The sequence below is a fragment of the Mytilus galloprovincialis genome, chromosome 12 (assembly GCF_965363235.1).
Source record: "Mytilus galloprovincialis chromosome 12, xbMytGall1.hap1.1, whole genome shotgun sequence".
NCBI classification, from domain to species: Eukaryota; Metazoa; Mollusca; class Bivalvia; order Mytilida; family Mytilidae; genus Mytilus; species Mytilus galloprovincialis.
Genome location: NC_134849.1, coordinates 24,657,083 through 24,679,194, shown reverse-complemented (window position 1 = coordinate 24,679,194; position 22,112 = coordinate 24,657,083). Strand labels below are relative to the sequence as shown.

Sequence of the window (22,112 nt, the reverse complement as noted above, 5' to 3'; positions counted from 1 at the left end):
CAAAGAGTTCATTTCTATGTATGTTGGCATTTGTTTTTGTTGCATTTCAGTGTTCCTGTTGTTCCTTTTTTGTTCTCTAATAGTTAAAGTGTTTCCCTCTGTTTTAGTTTGTTACCCAGATTTGTTTTCTCTCAATCAATTTATGACTTATGAACACCTGTATACTACTGTTGCCTTTATTTATAAAGCTCTTTCAAGAAAACTATAATTTCAGGTTGTGGAATAAAAAGTAATTTTGGTGATGAGTTGGTAATTCAGTGTAATGCTGTCCATGGTAACAGAAGAGATGGTATGCTACTGAACCAAAACTCTCCTGTGTTAGTGAAGGACAATAGTGTAACATGTAACAGTGGTAATGGTATAATAACAGACAATCAAGGAAAGGTAAGGTTATCTCCCCTTAACCAGAACTCTCCTGTCTTAGTGAAGGACATTAGTGTTACATGTAATAGTGGTAATGGTATTGTAACAGACAATCAGGGAAAGGTAAGGTTATCTCCCCTGAAACTAACTCTCCTGTGTTAGTGAAGGACAATAGTGTTACATGTAATAGAGGTAATGGTAAGGGTGCAATCAACAGTTTTTTCTATGACGTCATATTTTGAGGGACCATGTATAAGTGACCCTTAGTGGTGGACTGATTAATAAAGATACCTGTATAAAACTAGATATCACTGGAATCAGAATGTTCTCTAGTTTATAATGGAATAAAAAAAAAGTGTACTTTTAATAGTATAAAAAAAGTTTTATCCAGAGAAACTGGGAAAAACATTGCCTAATTTAAGCTTAAAAAACCTGAAATCAGGTCATGTGCACACCCCTAAAGACATGATACCTGCACATTTTTCATTATCAAACTTGTATGAATTTCATAGATTTTTACCTGGTCTTTCAAAAAATTCATGCTTCAGGGTATGTTCGCCTGCTCCGAAAAGAGCTACAGTGGCTGCAAATAAGTTTTGAATTTTCACTGCCAAAAAAACAGACTGTTTACAGTGTTGTCTCCCCTCAAAACATGAATATTTAATCTAATTTTAAAATTATTTTAATCATCTAACCTGTTTTAATTGAAGTTAATTAACATATCTTTACAACCAAATACAAAAAACATGATACTTTTTCACCAATTATGTTGATAAAAAGGGACTTCCCTCCATGTCTATTTTTAGTTGGGGAATAACCCCTAGTTTTTTATACGAAACTGTTTATAGCACCCTATTATAACAGACAATCAAGGAAAGGTAAGGTTATCTCCCCTGAACCAGACCTCTCCTGTGTTAGTGAAGGACAATAGTATCACATGTAACAGTGGTAATGGTATTATAACAGACAATCAAGGAAAGGTAAGGTTATCTCCCCTGAAACTAACTCTCCTGTATTAGTGAAGGACAATAGTGTAACATGTAATAGTGGTAATGGTATTATAACAGACAATCAAGGAAAGGTAAGGTTATCTTCCCTGAACCAGAACTCTCCTGTGGTAGTGAAGGACAATAGTCTCACATGTAACAGTGGTAATGGTATTATAACAGACAATCAAGGAAAGGTAAGGTTATCTCCCCTGAAACTAACTCTCCTGTGTTAGTGAAGGACAATAGTGTTACATGTAATAGAGGTAATGGTACTATAACAGACAATCAAGGAAAGGTAAGGTTATCTCCCCTGAACCAGAACTCTCCTGTATTAGTGAAGGACAATAGTGTTACATGTAATAGAGGTAATGGTATTATAACAGACAATCAAGGAAAGGTAAGGTTATCTCCCCTGAAACCAACTCTCCTGTATTAGTGAAGGACAATAGTGTAACATGTAATAGTGGTAATGGTATTATAACAGACAATCAAGGAAAGGTAAGGTTATCTCCCCTGAAACTAACTCTCCTGTATTAGTGAAGGACAATAGTGTAACATGTAATAGTGGTAATGGTATTATAACAGACAATCAAGGAAAGGTAAGGTTATCTCCATTCAAACTAACTCTCCTGTATTAGTGAAGGACAATAGTGTAACATGTAATAGAGGTAATGGTATTATAACAGACAATCAAGGAAAGGTAAGGTTATCTCCCCTGAAACTAACTCTCCTGTATTAGTGAAGGACAATAGTGTAACATGTAATAGTGGTAATGGTATTATAACAGACAATCAAGGAAAGGTAAGGTTATCTCCCCTGAAACTAACTCTCCTGTATTAGTGAAGGACAATAGTGTAACATGTAATAGTGGTAATGGTATTATAACAGACAATCAAGGAAAGGTAAGGTTATCTCCCCTGAACCATAACTCTCCTGTATTAGTGAAGGACAATAGTGTAACATGTAATAGTGGTAATGGTATTATAACAGACAATCCAGGAAAGGTAAGGTTATCTTCCCTGAACCAGAACTCTCACGTCTTAGTGAAAGACAATAGTGTAACATGTAATAGAGGTAATGGTATTATAACAGACAATCAAGGAAAGGTAAGGTTATCTCCCCTGAAACTAACTCTCCTGTATTAGTGAAGGACAATAGTGTAACATGTAATAGTGGTAATGGTATTATAACAGACAATCAAGGAAAGGTAAGGTTATCTCCCCTGAAACTTACTCTCCTGTATTAGTGAAGGACAATAGTGTAACATGTAATAGTGGTAATGGTATTATAACAGACAATCAAGGAAAGGTAAGGTTATCTCCCCTGAAACTAACTCTCCTGTATTAGTGAAGGACAATAGTGTAACATGTAATAGTGGTAATGGTATTATAACAGACAATCCAGGAAAGGTAAGGTTATCTTCCCTGAACCAGAACTCTCACGTCTTAGTGAAAGACAATAGTGTTACATGTAATAGAGGTAATGGTATTATAACAGACAATCAAGGAAAGGTAAGGTTATCTCCCCTGAAACTAACTCTCCTGTATTAGTGAAGGACAATAGTGTAACATGTAATAGTGGTAATGGTATTATAACAGACAATCAAGGAAAGGTAAGGTTATCTCCCCTGAAACTAACTCTCCTGTCTTAGTGAAGGACAATAGTGTAACATGTTATAGTGGTAATGGTATTATAACAGACAATCAAGGAAAGGTAAGGTTATCTCCCCTGAACCAGAACTCTCCTGTCTTAGTGAAGGACAATAGTGTCACATGTAACAGTGGTAATGGTATTAAAACAGACAATCAAGGAAAGGTAAGGTTATATCCCCTGAACCAGAACTCTCCTGTCTTAGTGATGGACAATAGTGTCACATGTAATAGAGGTAATGGTATTGTAACAGACAATCAAGGAAAGGTAAGGTTATCTCCATTCAAACTAACTCTCCTGTCTTATGTATTAATTTGGCAGATTTATGTGCAACCAAAGGTGTTGAAATTTAATTTCTTCAACATATTTTTTGTCACCTTTAAAGATAATTACTTCCTTTCAGTTGAAAATGCACTCCCTCAGGCCCATTTCTGTAAGAATTTAAGTGTTCAATGTAATTTTATTGGTATCAGAAAAATAAATACCCTTCCCCCCAAAAAATGCAATTAGTTTACAAACAAAAAAAAGGTAGTGTAGCTGGAATAAAAGAAAATTGGGAAAAAAGAACAAAATATGTTTAACTTAAGTGTATATTACATTGTTAAGTGGAAAAGGTGAATAAAAATGTTTTTTTTTCTAATTTAAGATAAAAATCCAAGGCAATGGTGTATATGACAACAGAGACCATGGTATTATCAGTCAGTGTGAGGTCATTATTGAGGACAATGATGTGGTTGGTAACCAGAGGAGTGCAATACAACTAGACAGAAATCCCTCTGTAAAGGTAGGTGACCAAAACAACTTTATCTTTAGCAAAAGTTTTGTAATATTAGTTTACTGTAAACAAACTAATTTTTGTTAGTGATTTATTTTCCCTACTTAAGGGAGTAAAGAATTAAGTGAATATAAATGATCACGGACATCTAAAACGTTTTCTTATTTAATTACATGAAGCAAATTTGAAAATCACTACCAGTAAATAAAATTGCCACTATACAGGTAAATAAGGACTTAACAAGAATAAAATAAAATCGAAAATAAGTTGGTTAACAGTGTGTTTCATAAGACTTTGATAAACAGATCTAAAAAGGTATTGTATTCATGAAGGTAATGCAGATACTTCTTCACATGTAGTACCTGTCATGTTAAGTCACATGTGGCATCTCTCCTGTTAAGTCACATGTGGCACCTCTCATATTAAGTCACATGTGGCACCTCTCATGTTAAGTAACATGTGGCTTACTTCCTGTCAAGTCAAATATGGCACCTCTCATGTTAAGTCACATGTGGCACCTTTCATGTTAAGTTACACGTGGCACCTCTCATGTTAAGTTACATGTGGCATCTCTCCTGTTAAGTCACATGTGGCACCTCTCATGTTAAGTTACATGTGGCTTACTTCCTGTCAAGTCAAATGTGGCACCTCTCATGTTAAGTCACATGTGGCACCTCTCATGTTAAGTAACATGTGGCACCTTTCATGTTAAGTTACATGTGGCACCTCTCATGTTTAGTTACATGTGGCAATTCTTGTGTTAAGTTACATGTGGCACCTCTCATGTTAAGTCACATGTGGCACCTCTCATGTTAAGTTACATGTGGCACCTCTAATGTTAAGTTACATTGGCACCTCTCATGTTAAGTTACATGTGGCACCTCTCATGTTAAGTTACATGTGGCACCTCTCATGTTAAGTTACATGTGGCACCTCTCATGTTTAGTTACATGTGGCACCTCTCGTGTTAAGTTACATGTGGAACCTCTCATGTTAAGTTACATGTGGCACCTGTCATGTTTAGTTACATGTGGCACCTCTCATGTTTAGTTACATGTGGCACCTATCATGTTAAGTTACATGTGGCACCTGTCATGTTTAGTTACATGTGGCACCTCTCATGTTTAGTTACATGTCACACCTCTCATGTTATGTTACATGTGGCACCTCTCATGTTAAGTTACATGTAGCACCTCTCATGTTAAGTTACATGTAGCACCTCTCATTTTAAGTTACATGTGGCACCTCTCATGTTAAGTTACATGTGGTACCTACCATATTAAGTTACATGTGGCACCTCTCATGTTAAGTTACATGTGGCATTTCTCATGTTAAGTTACATGTGGTACCTATCATATTAAGTTACATGTGGCACCTATCATGTTAAGTTACATGTGGCACCTCTCATGTTAAGTTACATGTGGCACCTCTCATGTTAAGTTACATGTTGCACCTCTCATGTTAAGTTACATGTGGCACCTATCATGTTAAGTTACATGTGGCACCTATCATGTTAATTTACATGTAGAATTATATTTATAGACATTACAGCAAAAATCACATGGGGAAAATTTCTCGAGTTATACAGTTAAACATATATGAAAAATATTATGCATTTCAGGTTGTAAAGAACAGAATTCATTCCAAATCAGACAAAGCCATAATCATGACAACCATTTCTGAAGGTCAAATCCATGACAACACCTTGTTTAAAGGTCAAAGAGATCCACTTCAGTGTTCATCAGATTCCAAGTGTACTATAAAAAATAATGAAAATGTTGACATGGATATAAAAACCAATGCCAGGTATGATATTGCTAGTAGAAATATAAACTGGAAGAGTTGAGTGTGACATCTATTTTCACTGAAATAGTACATATATGGGTTTAGGGGTCTGCTAAAGCCTGCATCTGGGTAATGGATTTTCTCCCTGTGCTGAAGACCCATTAGCAGCCTTTGGCTGTTTAAGCTCTTTAGTCATATTGTTGTCACATCTCCTATTTCTATTCTTAGTTTTAATTAAAAAAAATATGGAAATGAAAAGAATTGTTTATAAAACCAGTTAAACTACATATAATTCATTATTGAATCTTATCTTAAATTTTGCTTGGATCCTTTTAATTGATGAATTTTTTATACTAGACTATTCAAGTTATATGGGATTTTCTTAGTAAAATAGAATGAAAATGTATGACGTCATGAGCCCATGTCATTAACATTGCCTAATTGCAATTTTTCTATAGAAGGTCAGTGGTTTTCTCCAGGGACCCTGGCTTTCTCCACCAATAAAAACTGGCTGTAACAGTATAGCCCAAAAGCTGTGCTCAAAAGAGGCTCTCAAGCATAAAAAATCTTAAATGAAAACAATCGCCTCTGGGCTGTTGGCCTTATTTGAATGGAAGCTGAGAAACACTATTGCCAATCTATTTATCTCAGTTTCTCACAGTAATCTTGAATTTCTATTAAAAATAATTGAAAAAAATACATCCCAAAAATAATCCCCACGTTGCAGCATGAGATTCTTAAGGGTTATCTCCCCTTTGAATATTGTTCAGAAAAAGACAAAAAATGTTGGGAATGGGGAAAAAAATACTTAACTCTGAGGAAATTTCAAAACGGAAAGTCCCTAATCAAATGACAAATTTAAAAGCTCAAACACATCAAAAGAATGGATAACAACTGTCAAATTCCTGACTTGGTACATGTATTTTCTTTATATGTGTAGAACATGGTGGATTAAACCTCTCACTGCAAATGGACTTCAAAACCATAATTTACCAGCTTGCTTTTAAAATTAATATTTTATAACTGTTTTTCAGTGATGAATTAAATACAAGCAAACATGGCAAAGACTTTAGTCTTCTGAAGGACCCTCCAGCTAGACCTCACATAGAGGCTCCACCCAGAATTATCAGGGCACCGGCCAATCAAATAACAACTGTAACCAGGGTAACCATACCATCAGACAATCAGTGTCAAGATGGAAGTAAACTGTGTATAATATTATAAATGTTGCATTTGTAAAAACACTTTTGATTGGTTAAAAGTTAGATATTTTGTGTTGAGGATGTAACAGAATATTTGATTGGTTCAAAATTCAAAGATTCATCAACAAGAAAGATGACAATCCTATACAAATGTTAGTATGTCGTTCTCATTATGTTCCACTTGTATTGCTAACTGTTTATTACCATGTCCAAACTTGCATTTAACAAGATTTTTATTTTCATATTATGTATTATTAGCTTAGCTTATCCCTTTACTACTTGTAATACTGTGTAATAAAATGTGTTGAGTTAATGAGGCAAACTGTATAAGTTTTTGGACATACATAATTACACCATAAAAGTACACAATTTTAAGAAATAACATGTTAGTAAGACCTTATTTCTTCTTATTGAAAAGACATTTTTAATTCTAGTCTTTCAAATTTTATTTTTATTATTTATTCATATGAATTATATTAAGGTCATATCAAATACCTTGACTCAATTATTTGGCTAATTTAATTTAAATAAAATTTTGTAAAATATTTACTTTGATCTTTTGACAAAAATATGAAAATTTCAAAAAACTTGATTGCCACACTTTATCACAAAAATTTCATTAGATATACAGCAATTTAACAACACAATAATTTTGAAATTTTTTACAGAGTTATCTCCCTGTAGTGTTATGTACCACCACAAAGATGCTCACTAATTAGTTCATTAATGTAGTCTTTGTTCAAATATATTGCGATATGTATTTTAGAATCAATATTTAGATTTTCTATTGTTTCTCTGTTCAGAAATGTCTGAAAATCGACAATTGTTGTTACTTAGATTTATCATGATATCCTTCTGTGATGTAATTAAATAGTCCCATATAGTTATATATATATATAAATAGTTTTGTATTTAGCAGAGTTATTTTATTTGCACTAGTTATATTTTTGAGCAATTTACATTTATCATGATATTTATTTGTATAGACTTTATTTCTACACTTGTTATATCCTGCATATTTAACCTCTTAACCTTGTTTTGTTTGTTTAAAGTATTAATTTTATGAGAAAAAATACTATATATATGGTTTTGGCCTGTTATCAATTTATTTCATGAATAGATAAAATTTCTCATATCACACTGCATGGAGTGTGTTACAAAAATCTGCTTTAATTTGATTGGCCTGTTGAGTATCACAAGACAATATTACGGCATTTCCATTGGCTTTTTGTTAGGTCATTGTTGACTTTCAAAGGATAAGACGATGTACATTTCTTCCATTGCAACATGCATTTATGTGATTTCTTTAATAATATACAAATCACTTGCCTGTCATTTCACCATATAATTTTCTTTTTGTCAAAGGAGTAGGTTCAGTAAGACCCCTTTTTGGCCCCAAAATATAGCAGTTTTACAAAATTGTGAAAATGTAATCTTCTAGCTATTTATTGGAAAGTAGAATGCTTCTGCTACATGAATATGGGCTGTTTTTGACAATACAATAAACATATATCGGGTACTAGCATCAATAAGTCGTGCTAAATTACTGAAATCTTCACTTATTTAGAATTTTTAGTTAGATTTCCGTCTTAAATGAAAGTGGCCGCATTAGTGTTCATTCATAATATTTAAATGTAAGGTGTATTTGATTATAATACATAACATATATAAAGGTTGAGGATGAACACTTTCATTTTTGACAAAAAACATGTGAAAAGGGGTGTTTTTTGGCATAATTGTTAGATTTTTCATATTTAAGCTTGAATCATAGCGTTTTTAATGACTAAATCAGTTAAAATCTTTCAAATAAACTAATCAAATCAATTGAAATAGACACTTAAGTGTTTAAAAAGTGTCCAAAATCTTTCGTTAGATGAACCTGAAATTTGAGGCCAAAATCCGCCCTTACCGGACCTACTCCTTTATTACTTTCTGAAGTGTACAAAAGATGTTAAAATGTCTGAGGTTAAAGTTTGACACTGGAAAAAGACATATGACGTCATACTGGAATTTGCAAAAGACTAGACCAACATTTTGCGTAATTTTTAATTTTAACACATTCAAAGTGTTGACCATAATAGAAAAATGTTTAACAGGTTGTGAAAATTTGATATCGCTTAATATCAACTCCCATTATTAATTTTAAATAGTAATAATAAACTCACCCGAAGGCTCTTTTATTATTATATTGAAATTAGATAACTCAAGTTGATATCAAGGGATATCCTGTTTGCACTCGTTATTAAAACTATAAATAACAAGAGTTATTACAGTGATAATTAGCTGATAAAGTTCTTATGTAAAAGCAGGTGTTAAAATGTAAAATTTATGTTTGAAGTATAACGTAACAGAACGCTGTTTGACAAGGAATACTATATTTTGATACAAACAATTTATCTCCAAATTGAAATTACAATTCTTATATTCATTTTATGGTCCTTCTAGGCGATATAGTTCTTCAACTGTTGATGTTCTTATAATCCTTGGCTTTCAATATACTATTTTGTGCCTTCCTGATGAAGGTAAATCAAGAAAAACGATTCTGAAGTATGCAATTCATAGTGTTGTTAACATTTTTTATTATCTCTCATTGGAATAAAGATAACAAAAAAATTCAGTATTGCAAGATTTTAGAGATTCTTTATTAATTAAACATTCGACTATTAGATACTTACAGCTTTTTATGTAGGAAAATATTGAAAAAGAAATTAATTTGGTGAAACAAAAATCTAAGCATCCAAAAATATCTATTTAGGAGAAAGAAACCATTCACTTTCAGATAGAAATTTGGTATCTTGATAATTGAATTTATTTTGTGATTGGATAAATCTAATGTTCTGAGAATGCATCTTTCAACGCCTAGTAACATAAGACTTTAAAGTTTGGAATCTTTTGTCTGTTGTTATACCAAAAGATTGGATTGTATTTGATTCTTTCTTAAGGCATCAACTATTGATAAACTAGGATGTAGCCATGTTAGCAAATTGATTCACTGCCAGATGAATATGAGAAGATGTATACCATTATATTTTATCAAAACATGAACAGTAAGTAGGGTTCTGCTTTTGGATTTTTAAATGCATGTCCAGGGACTCATAGTTTTTTGCCATGGTGAGTCCATGGGTGAGAAAAATTATATACTATTGCTTTATAATTTATTATTTCAGTCTCCGTGACCTAAAAGAGCAAGGCGATGAAACCAAAATAAGATTTGTCTTAAACTCTTGCTATAGAAAAGCAATATATGCTCAGTTGACATTTTACAATCTTGATGCATTTTTGGACTCACCAGTTTTGAAAATGTTGAGTCCAGACAGATTTTTAGGACTCAATGACTCACCTTAGTAAGAACCCGGCAGTTAGGAAGAATGGATATAAATTTGAAATGAATTAATTTACCTTTTATTATTTTCTTATTAACATTGTGTATGTTATGTAATAAGTCGTTAATGCTTTTTTGTTAGACCAGAGTATTTAGTGCTCATATTTTAATAAATTCAAATAGAAAACAAAAATTGTTTTATTTCATATTTTTGGTGTTTGTTCAAAAGCCTACTACAATATCTACAATCTATTTCCCTGTTTAGCCTCTAAATGAGCTTCTGCATATCATCCCAAATTGTTTTATTTCATATTTTTGGTGTTTGTTCAAAAGCCTACTACCATGACTACAATCTATTTCCCTCATCTAGCCTTTAAATTGGTTTCTACATATCATCCCAAATTGTTGTTTGAGTGATGATTAAATAGCTGTAAAATTATATGCCCCTCTCAAAATAAATAAAATCACAAAAAAAACTGAATTCCAATGAAAATTCAAAATGAAAAGTCCATAATCAAATGGCAAAATCAAAAGCTCAAACACATCAAACGAATGGATGACAACTGTCATATTCTTGACTTGGTATAGGCATTTTCTTATGTAGAAAATGGTGGATTAAACCTGGTTTTAAAGCTAGCTAAACCTTTTACTTGTATGACAGTCGTATCAAATTCCATTATAATTACAACGATGTCTGAATCAAACAAACAGACAAAAAACAAACAAATATGTAAAAAATAAGCTCAAAAAGGTATATAGACAAAGCACATCATAAAAATTTAAAAGACAAGAACACACAAATTTACCATAGTACAATAAAACTACGACGATATATACAATACACAGCCACGTCATATGTATCAAAGAAACACAAAAAGGCATATAGAAAAAGCACATTTAAGTTATCAAAATCAAGAGACAAGAATACAATTTTTTACAATAGCATAATTACAAAATGACGGTATGAATAAGTACTGAGTCACGTCATATGTATCAAAGAGACACATACAGCCATACAGACAAAGCACATAAGCAAAAAAGAAAAACCAGAATACAAAAAATGTTATAACACAATAACACAATGATGTGATGTATAAGTACAGAGTCACGACAACGGACATGACCAAAATTAGACCAAACAGCAAAAGTAATATTCATAAAGACCAATAAGAGAACGATATAACACGCCACCAAGATGACAAACAACGGCAGTACCCAGAATCTATAATTCAAGACCGTCGTGTATTATTTGTAAAGTTAATATGGAATATTTATCAACAAGGTCTTGGTACCTTCCCATTCCGTTGAACTTTTTTTTTTAAAGGACAGCGTTCTTTGATATAACCCCTTGTCCGTCTACTTTCTGCTCAGACACTCGTGGCGTTTAACAATTTCTGAGTAGGAACTGCAAGCTCTTGAATACCGAATAAGTTGGGAAATGTTTATCTAATATACAGGTGAAGTTGGTATTTTGCCACTAAGGGGGGATTGATAATTTCAAAACTAAAATCGTTTGTCATAGATTCTGGTACTGAGATCACCGCGTTTGTCAAATTCGAGGTATAAGTTTAAAAATGAGGCGGAGGAAGCCGTATCTGCTGTTTACATAATTTCTAGTTCTGGAGGAAATATTAATGGAACCCAAGCAGAAGTGTTTGGATTGTTAATGGAAAGAACATCATCAATTTATAGGAATATCGAATTAAATGACCTGGCTTCTTTGATCTTCTTGTTTTTTACAATTGTATGAAAGAACTCTGATTCCTATGAAAATAAGCAGAGGTTCACAGTTCGTTCCTATAAGAAAGCCGAAAATTTGTTGAAAAATTAACAAATATGTTGTCAATAAAACACTCTGTGTAGCATGTTTTACCTTTTTGTTCACTATTAACAAAACATGCTGAATGGTATCCAAAAGTAATAAATTTATAGCGTATGTTACCATTTTTATTTTGAAAGCATTGTGAATTGATTCTTTTAGACGATTTTTCGATGGTGGTACATGTATACAGGGTTGAAAAATCAAAAGTTTTGAGAGAAAAATTTCAGAAAAAGACCGAGATTTAAAATTATCCAGAGTTTTTTTTTAGTTTATCAGAATCCACATATGGTCAATATTAATACGCGAGTAAACAGTTTCACAGTATTTCTGAAGACTCTCCATCACTGCGGACAGAATATTTGTCAATCTAATGGACAATTCTGTAGACAAACATGCAGATAACCGGCCATGTACCGTTGTTTGTACGGAAATTTGTGAATCTTATGGATCCAAACAAACAAGGTAATTATCAGATGATGCATAAATCATTCTATCAATAATTATTCATTCTTACAATATATTTTTGCAGGTTTAAATAGAAAAAAGAAATTATGATGATGGTAAGAAGTGGTGAAGACAAAAAAAAATAAATGATTGTTAAGTCATATGTGATTACAACCCATTTCATTGAGTGTGTAGGGAAAGGTAGAATCGTGGGTAAGCTTGCTTGTTAGCTTTTGGTTCCTTTAATAATCCCCTATTAATATATACTAGCGTTATGAAAAGCTTGTTATTTTGAAACTGAGTAGCGAACTTCCTTACGCCTTTTTAAACTCATTATTATAGTTGGTTCTGGTGTTGTATTATTACACCATTGTCCCAGGTTAGGTGAGGATTGGGATCCCAGTTACATGTTTTATCCTACCACATTCTGTATGTATGTGCCTGTCCCAAGTCAGGATCCTGTAGTTCAGTGGTAAAACATTAATTGTACTATTAGTTTTCTTGTTTGAATTGTTTTCAATTTGTATTTTCGTGGCCTTATATAGCTGACTATGCGGTATGGGCTTTGCTTGTTGTTGAAGGCCTTATGATGACTTATAGCTGTTAATTTCTATGTCATTTTGTCTTTGGCATGTTTGGTGAGAGTTGTCTAATTTGCAATCATACATTATCTTTTTTTCTTCATATTTACACTTTCACACTACATCAGCAATCGCAGTTGAGACATGGGGTTCTGTGAAACCCTAGGCCTTTACAATTATTTTTTTTAACTATTGAAACAATCTTAGTTTTGAAAAAAGCAACGGACTGATTAACAAAGCAACAACAATATATATTATTATCTAAATACTGCACCCATGGTGAGGGGTATAATTACAATTATTTCAATTATCAAACGAAATAAAATAGATTATAGTTAAACAAAGGATCACAAAATTACCTTTCATGTGAATAATTAAAATGCAATATTTCTTTTCCATTTCCATTGTAATTGTTTTTGAAGACCTTCCAGGTAGGTTTGTATACATGTATGTGTTTAATTTTTATTCTGTATATATAAAAAAGAAGATGTGGTATGATTGCCAATGAGACAACTATCCACAAAAGACCAAAATGACACAGACATTAACAGCTAATGGTCACCGTACGGCCTTCAACAATGAGCAAAGCCCATACTGCATAGTCAGCTATAATAGGCCCCGATTAGACAATGTAAAACAATTGAAACGAGAAAACTAACGGCCTTATTTATGTAAAAAAATGAACGAAAAACAAATATGTAACACATAAACAAACGACAACCACTGAATTACAGGCTCCTGACTTGGGACAGGCACATACATAAATAATGTGGCGGGGTTAAACATGTTAGCGGGATCCCAACCCTAAACTAATTTTCAAAATGCTATATACTACATGTATACTTAAAATTGAATGTTTACTACATGTAAACTTAAAATTGAATGTATACTACATGTAAACTTAAAAGTGAATGTATACTACATGTATATATATGTAGGACTCTAAAGTGCGATGGTCTACACTAAAGTACGATGTTGTCTCACGCTAAAGTGCGATAATTGTTTGTTTGCTAAAGTACGATGGTATATCACGCTAAAGTGCGATGGACCAATATGATAAGGTCGACGGTTTAAAACATTAAAATACATGGATTTAAAAAAAAAGCTGGTCTATTTGCAAAAGCTAGAATGCTAAGGTGTAACATATGTAATAGGATTCATGATTTATCGGTAAGCTTAAGTGATAGTTTCTAAAATTTATTTTGAAGACCGACCACATTGTCGGAATACATTAAGTAACATTTATTTGTACAAGGTGTTTTATTCTTAAATACGAGAAAAAGTCAATATTCGTCAAGCTTTCTCTTTTCCGTAAAAAAGACATGTTATATTTTCCTCCACTGTACAAACTATGTTTTAGCCGACAATTTATAATTTACGCTGAAAAACATGAACCTTTATTTTACTGACGTTACTTTTAATAAAATCGAAAATATTTTTAAGGGGACCGCAATGTAAACTGAATTGTAAACAATAATTTCAGTGTATCCGTGTGCTGCCAATAGAAGCAGGATCTACGATACCTATATGCGTATACTATTTTCAACCTATTTAGGATCTATAAAGTAAAATGGTTGATTGCAGGACACAAGTCCTTCTTCCAGCATCCGAAATAAATCAACACAGTTGCTTCAGCCGACGAAGCACATTTAGGTCTGAAATTAAAACATGGACATTTGGTTTAAAAGTTGTGAATCAAATGTTCTTAATTTATGTTCCGGCATATACATTTTTGGTTTGTATAAACGACTGTTAACTTCATAATCCAAGTACAATTCTCTCGTCTATACTTTCGCGGACCATCGCACTTTAGCTTATGGAGGAATCGTGCTTTAGCGTAGACCATCGCACTTTAGCGTGACCATCGTACTTTAGCGTCCCCATCGCACTTTAGAGTCCGACATATATATTTATATAAATATTATTTTAAATGAAGTGAACCTTTTCAAAAACATTAGCCAATATATTGGTGATTAAAACATAAATAAATTAAACTTTTGGTGCACTTGGATATGGTCCATAAACATATAGATTAATTAAGTTTTTGGTGAACTTGGATATGCTGAATTTAACCTTATATTTTGATTTTGGATATTGGATCATAATAGGTATAACTTAAAAAAAGTCATTTTTTTCTTTGCCTACATTTATTTTGTGGAAGAAACCTATGCTGTGTCACATATTTAATCATCATAATACAAATTTAGAGCAGTATTTAGTTTGAAGGAAGTGTCCATACTTGCCACGAACTGTTCAATGAGAGTTCGACCTCTGTAATTGCACCCACAGTACATTATATTACTTTGGTTACAATCTTTAAAAAAAAACTTGACTAGCTAATTAGAATTATTTGTCAGTAATTATTGTTACTTTTGTTCCATTTCTCAGGTGGGAAATTTACCATTAAAGCAGACTACACAATAACAAACCCTGAATGCTGGTAGAATAGATGTGAAGGATTACTTCCCTTTTCCTATTTTGTAAACATTTCTAGATCCAACCCTTCGTCTCTCAGACCTTTGAAGATTTTATACAAACATTTTCATTACCTTTAAAGATTATATTTGATGTATTCTGACAGATGCCTTAAAGCTTAAATGAGGGTGGCAGGACCCTTTTCGGGTCGTCGGGATCGGGAGTTTTTAATCTTGGGATTTTGGGATTCACCCTTTCTAGATCCGGGATTTCTTTTTTTTCGAATTTCGGGATGTCAGGATTTAATTTTTTTTAAATCCAGGACCTCGGTATTTCATGTTTTCAAGTCCGGGATATCGGGATCAGGACCCTCGGACCCCCTCTAATATAGTTTGACACAGTGTATCTTAGCCTTCTTACTTTTATCTGTTGCCCTTGTATTACACCCAATCCATAAAACATCAGTTTTGTCAATATCAAGACTTAAAGGGAATTCTATTCCTAAGATTTTGACTTCCTTACATACAATAACCTCACCATGCTGATTTAGTACATGTATAGCATGATTCAAACAATCAGAAACTAATATCATATCTGTAGAGGATATTGACACATCTCTTGGGTAAAAATTGACAGGATTAGAATTTATACTTTTACAACCAGTATAGGTCCAATGGAGTTGTGCCCCGTAATCTAACATTACTACTCTACCATATGTGTCATCGTTTATAATATCTACAACTAATATCTTGCTTTTGAAAGTATTGATTTTTTTCTTGGGAAAGTTAACAATTTATTATTGTCCTTATCATGTTCAATAGTGTGTTGTATGTCACCCTTCTGGTTCATAACCACAAGTCTTCGGATACTGTCCTTTGATGGGCGTATAAATACTACTGCAAAAGATTCCATCAGCCCAACTATTATCCTTTTATCTTTATCTACATGAACGCATGAAGATTTTAATGGAGAAAAGTCCTTAAATCTCTTAAATTTATTGTCTTTAGTATATGGTTTTATATCACTTTCCTCAGTTGATACAAGTAGTTCTCCATCTTGTGTCCATGTCATATCATTCACTTTTATTTGAATTTCTTGCTCTACCTTAATTTCATGATTTTCAAATTTTACTTTCTGTAATTTTTCACTAGAACTGCTTCCTATAAATGCAGCATTGTCACTACAGGACAGAATTGTTGTTGCACCTGTATTATTAATTTGGAAAGTGTCTATGAGTTCCAAATCTGGAACCATATAAAGATCGCCTAGCATTGACTGACTTTCTGTTTTGGATTGGACATTTCTAGGAATAAATTTTGTTTTATTTGGTTTAATTTTTGTAACTCCAGAATTCTTCAACGACAGTGACTTATCTAAGTTTTTATTTGTATAGAAAATTTCTTCAACATAATGAGACTGTAGGGTTTGGTTTATGCTGTTCTTCATGGTTTCCAATTCCTCCTCGTTCTTTGTTATGGCCGAAAGTTCTGTTTTGATAACATTTTGTGTTGGTTTCCATTTTGCATCGAGTTCTTGTAAGAGGTCAATAGCATGGTTTGTAATAGCTTCTTTCATTTCTTTTTCAGTTTGTAGAATTATCTTCCTAGTTTTAAGAAAATTTGTATTACTATCTATAAGCACTTTTTGCAGTTTATCCTTTTCATATCAGAGGAACTGAAGATTGGATGAAAATTTTTTAATGAGTTCCTTCATTTCCAAAATTATTTCATCATGCCTTTCATCTAGAGATATATAGTCATGCATTTTATGAGTCTCGGTTAAACATTTGGAACAAGCAGGCTGACTGCATTCATTACAATAAACAAAACATTTTCGTTTACTATGATTTGTACACACTAAGTTTTCGAGATCAACTTTACGCACTGAAGAACTGAAATTCTCTTTTTTAATATCTTTTATATTTATAATTTCATGTTCCATAGAAGCCTTACTTTTACGGTGTATTTTCGAACAGCACAGTTGACATAATAATAATTCACAGTTGATACACTTCCATTTAATCTCTGGTGATTCTTCACAGAACTGACAGACACTACGAGACTGTGCCATTCTAATATAATGAGAAAAAGCCATTTTTGTAATATGTTAATACACCACTTATATTGTCCAGATGAAATCAGTTGCTTTTGAAATAACAGTGTTTATGCATGTACCGTTGTTGTAGTATATTTTTTTCTGATAAAATCAAGATAATTAGATCATATGATACATTGTCAAACAAACACCAGATAAAGTGTTAAATATGAAATCAAACAGATGACAGTAAGTGGGACGAGAACTTTGATATCTGATAATAAACTTAATAATATACATGTGATGGACTGTGAAACTCAGATCAGGAGATTGGGAAATTTCGGTCAGGAGATTAGGACTCAGATCAGGAGGATTTTTATCGACAGAATTTTTGGAAAATACTGTTTACTGATGTAATGCAAAACTACTACATTTACAAGTCAACATTTTTCAGTTAAATAAAAACTGCTGCAGACATGTGTATTGTGCAGATTTAATGGCACCCAACATACAAATGATGCAGATTTATATCTTTTAACAGAAGTCAACATTCACCCTAATATGAAACAGTGTGACAATAGAAACAATACAACATAGAAAAACATGATATAACATATCAATGTTAATCTCATGGTTTAATACATTTATATATATATAAATAAGATACTTTTAAAAAATATGAATTTCAGATTGTAAAGAACAGAATTCATTCCAAATCAGACAAAACCATTATCATGACAACCATTTCTAAAGGTCAAATTCATGACAACACACTGTTTAAAGGACAAAGAGATCCACTTCAGTGTTCATAAAATTGCAAGTGTACTGTGAAAAATAATGAAAATGTAGACTTGGATATAAAAACCAATGCCAGGTATGATATTGTTAGTAGGTATATAAACTGAAAGAGTGCTTGAAAAAAAATGTGGAAATAAAAGAAATCTGTAAATAAAATCAGTGAAACTACATATAGTTTCAGTATTTGAACTTATCTTAAATTTTGCTTTGATTTTTTTTTCATTTCACGCTCCTCAAGTTAAATGGGATTTTCTTTATAGAATTGAAAGAAAATGTATGACGTCATAAGGAATCGTAGTTGAGAAACACCATGGATAATCTATTTATCTTTTCCTAGGCAATCTTAAATTTATCTAAATTAAGTGAGAACAAATACATCCCCCCAAAAAAATCCCACTTTGCAGCAGGAGATTCTAAAGGTTATCTTAGTTCTCCCCTTGAGATTTTGTTTAGAGAAAAAAAAGTTGGAGATGAAATTGACTGAAAAACTATAACTGACCAGCTTTGCTTTTAAAGTTGATATTTTATACCTGTTTTTTCAGTGATGACTTAAATACAAGCAAACATGGCAAAGACTTTAGTCTTCTGAAGGACCCCCCAGCTAGACCTCATATAGAGGCTCCACCCAGAATTATCAGGGCACCGGCCAATCAAATAACAACTGTAACCAGGGTAACCATACCATCAGACAATCAGTGTCAAGATGGAAGTAAACTGTGTATAATATCATGAATATTATGAATTTTGAATTTGTAAAAACGTATTTGATTGGTTAAAAGTTTGATATTTTGAGTTGAGGATGTAACAGATTATTTGATTGGTTCAAAATTCAAAGATTCATAAGCAGAAAAGATGACTATCTTATATAAATGTTGGCATGTCATTCTCATCATGTTCCACTTCTGGGGTCTCATCATGTACATGGACTTTCTTTATTCACGACTCAAGTCTTACATCAATTCTGAAATAACAAATGAAGATGTTTACCAACTTACAGCGGATTCATTATTTTTCATTCGTGGCAATGTATATTTTTAACAGATTTGTTGTTTTGCTTACTGTTTCTGTTAATTAGCATTTAACAAATTGTTTTCCTTCACTTTATTGTATTATTAGCTTAGTTTATCTCCCTCAAATACTTTTATTACTATGTAATAAAATGTGTTGAAGTAATAAGGCAAACTGTATTAGTTTTGAAGCAAAATACTTTTACACCATAAAAGTACACAATTGTAAAAAATTGAAATGTTAGTAAAATCCTTATTTCTTGTTATTTAATAGTCGACATTTATAAATGCTAGTCTTTTTAAAATTTATTTTTATTATGCATTCATATAAATTATATTAAAAGATGCTGACTTCTAAAGTTCATTGATGTATTTCTTCATAGAAGTCTATAATACTTCAGTCTTTAAAGTCATAAGAAACCTCAAATTAAAACAAGAACTATCTTTACAAAAGATATCCGACGTATTTTAATTTGAGTATATGTTTAAAACCATCATTTCGATAACCTTCAGAAGCACAAAGATACCATTTAAATAACGTTTTCTCTGTTTGTGTCAGTATTCTCGGTCCTCGTATCTTTCTGTTTACATTCACCCAAACCCCGCGGAAATCTCACATGCGTAGATGCGTTCTAAAAGTCATGTACGTTCGTAAAACAAAGTTTACATTAAAAATTATGTAATTGTCCCGAATAAACAGCTGTCACGGATGCAAAGAGCAATTGGAGAAACAATTATTTTAATAAAAATATAAATCTTTGTCAGATCTAGTTCAAATATTTATAGTTTTTCGCTTGCTTTCCATCACGATATAATTAACGAGACGTTTTTTCAAACACAACTAAATCAACCACCATGACAGCATTTTGTCCAATCACAGAAAGGATTTTCGAGCATGCGTATTCTGTTGCCATAGTTAAGCGTCCTTAAGTTCAAAGGGCACACACCGAAACTATACCGACTACGTCTGAAAAAATAATGTATATGTTTTTTTATAACTCAATGGATAGTTTTCATTATAAAACTTATGTACATGTACTTTTTTCTGAAGAAAATTCTTAAATATATTCATATTTAGAAGAAGTTGACTTTATTTTAATTGCTTCCTTCCAGGAAGCAATTCCTCCGACATATTTTCCGTATGTAAAGTGACCTCAGTATGACCCATCCCGTAAAAATCCGGTGATCGCAATACGCATGGATGTCCTAAAAATAAACTATTTGAATTTACATGTTAAACACGTGCTCAATTTCCATGCTTTTTTGTTGATTTTTTGTTGATTGTTGACAAACAGGTGACAATCGTTGAACTTCGGCTTCAAAACACGAACTTTAATTACCTGCCATATTTTCACAACAACACTGACCGATTGAAAAAAAAATTGACGAATATACAAAATTTATGCGAAAAAAATGATAAATTCGTGCACAGAAGACTAAGTTTATGATGTTTGTATGCATATATCTCTGTATTGAAATTACAATTCTTATATTTTTATTAGGCTATTTTCGGTCATATAGCTCTTCAATTGTTTCGGTTCTTATAAATCCTTGGCTTTCAAATATTTGGCTTTGAACGTTCCCGATGAAGGTAAATCCAGAAAAGCGCTTCGGACGCCTGAAATTTATATAACATGTTGTTTTCATTTTTTATATCTCTCATTGGAATAAAGATAACGAAAAAATTTTCAAGGTTTTAAAAATTTTTAATAAAAAAAACTGACTAGTAAATACTTACAACTTTTTATGAAAGAAAATGTTGAAATCAATATATATTTTTTCTCACTTTTGTGAAATAAAAATTTCAACAACCCAAAAGATCTTAATTAATCTGTCTTTTCAGTATGCTCCTAGGAGAAAGATACCATTTACTTTACGATAGAAATTTTGGGACTTGATAATTGGAATTATTTTTAGGAAATTACTAAATCAAATGTCACGAGAATGCATGTTTTAACTGTTAAAAACCTATGTCCTTAAATTTTGGAACCTTTTGTCTGTATTAAGATAGAAAAATTTTAAGTTATTTTAATTATATTCTAAGGCATTATCTAATAAAGTATGATGTAGTCATGTCAGCCTCTTTATTCACATCCTGATGAATATGAGAAGATGACTACAATGATATGTATTATCAAACATAAACAGTAAGCATGGTTCTCACCAAGGATTTTTGAAGGTAACTCCAGGGACTCATGATTTTTTGCCATGGTGAGTCCAACGGTGAGAAGATGAAACTTTATTGCTATATAATTTATTATTTCGGTCTCCATAAAAGAGCATGCAACTGACATCAAATTTAGATTATTTTCAAACATTTGATATAAAATAATAATATATGTGCTCAGTAGATACAACATTTTACAACCTTGATGCATCTTTGGACTCACCAGTTTAGAAAATATTGAGTCCAGACATATTTTGACCTTAGTGAGAACCTTGCAGTAAGGAAGAAAGATATAATTTCGAAATGACTTTAGTTACCTATATAATTCTTATTAACATTGTGTATGTTATGTAATAAGTCGTGATGCTTTGTTGTTAGACAAGAGTATTTAGTGATCATATTTTAATAAATTAAAATAAAAAACAAAATGTTTAATTTCGAATATTTGGTGTATGTCCAAAGGCCTGCTATAGCTTATTTCCATCATTTAACCTCCAAATGGGTTATCTGCATACCTTTTCAAATTTATGTTTGCTGGATAATTTAACGGATTTTAGAAAATGTGACTCTTGCAAAATACAACAGTTTTTAAAATATGTGACCCTTGCAAAATAAAACAGTTTTGAAATGTGTGACCCTTGCAAAATATGGTTTATTAGACCAGAGTGATATAATACCATTACATTACACAGTATCATTTAACAGAGGCAGCAGTAGCTTATTGATGTTAAAAAAAAAACGAGGCGAAAAAGACAAAG

General features: G+C 32.1%; 1 protein-coding gene across 1 annotated transcript in view; it reads left to right on the top strand.

The window, feature by feature from the left end:
* The window catches only part of LOC143054850 (uncharacterized), a 31,514-nt gene extending 21,235 nt beyond the window's left edge, over positions 1 to 10,279 (top strand). The window contains exons 13-16 of the mRNA XM_076227905.1: positions 215 to 384; positions 3,649 to 3,786; positions 5,399 to 5,583; positions 6,597 to 10,279. Of these exons, the coding sequence (XP_076084020.1) occupies positions 215 to 384; positions 3,649 to 3,786; positions 5,399 to 5,583; positions 6,597 to 6,786 (683 nt within the window). The 3' untranslated portion in view covers positions 6,787 to 10,279. The remainder of the gene's footprint in view (positions 1 to 214; positions 385 to 3,648; positions 3,787 to 5,398; positions 5,584 to 6,596) is intronic.
* The last annotated feature ends 11,833 nt before the right edge of the window (positions 10,280 to 22,112 follow it).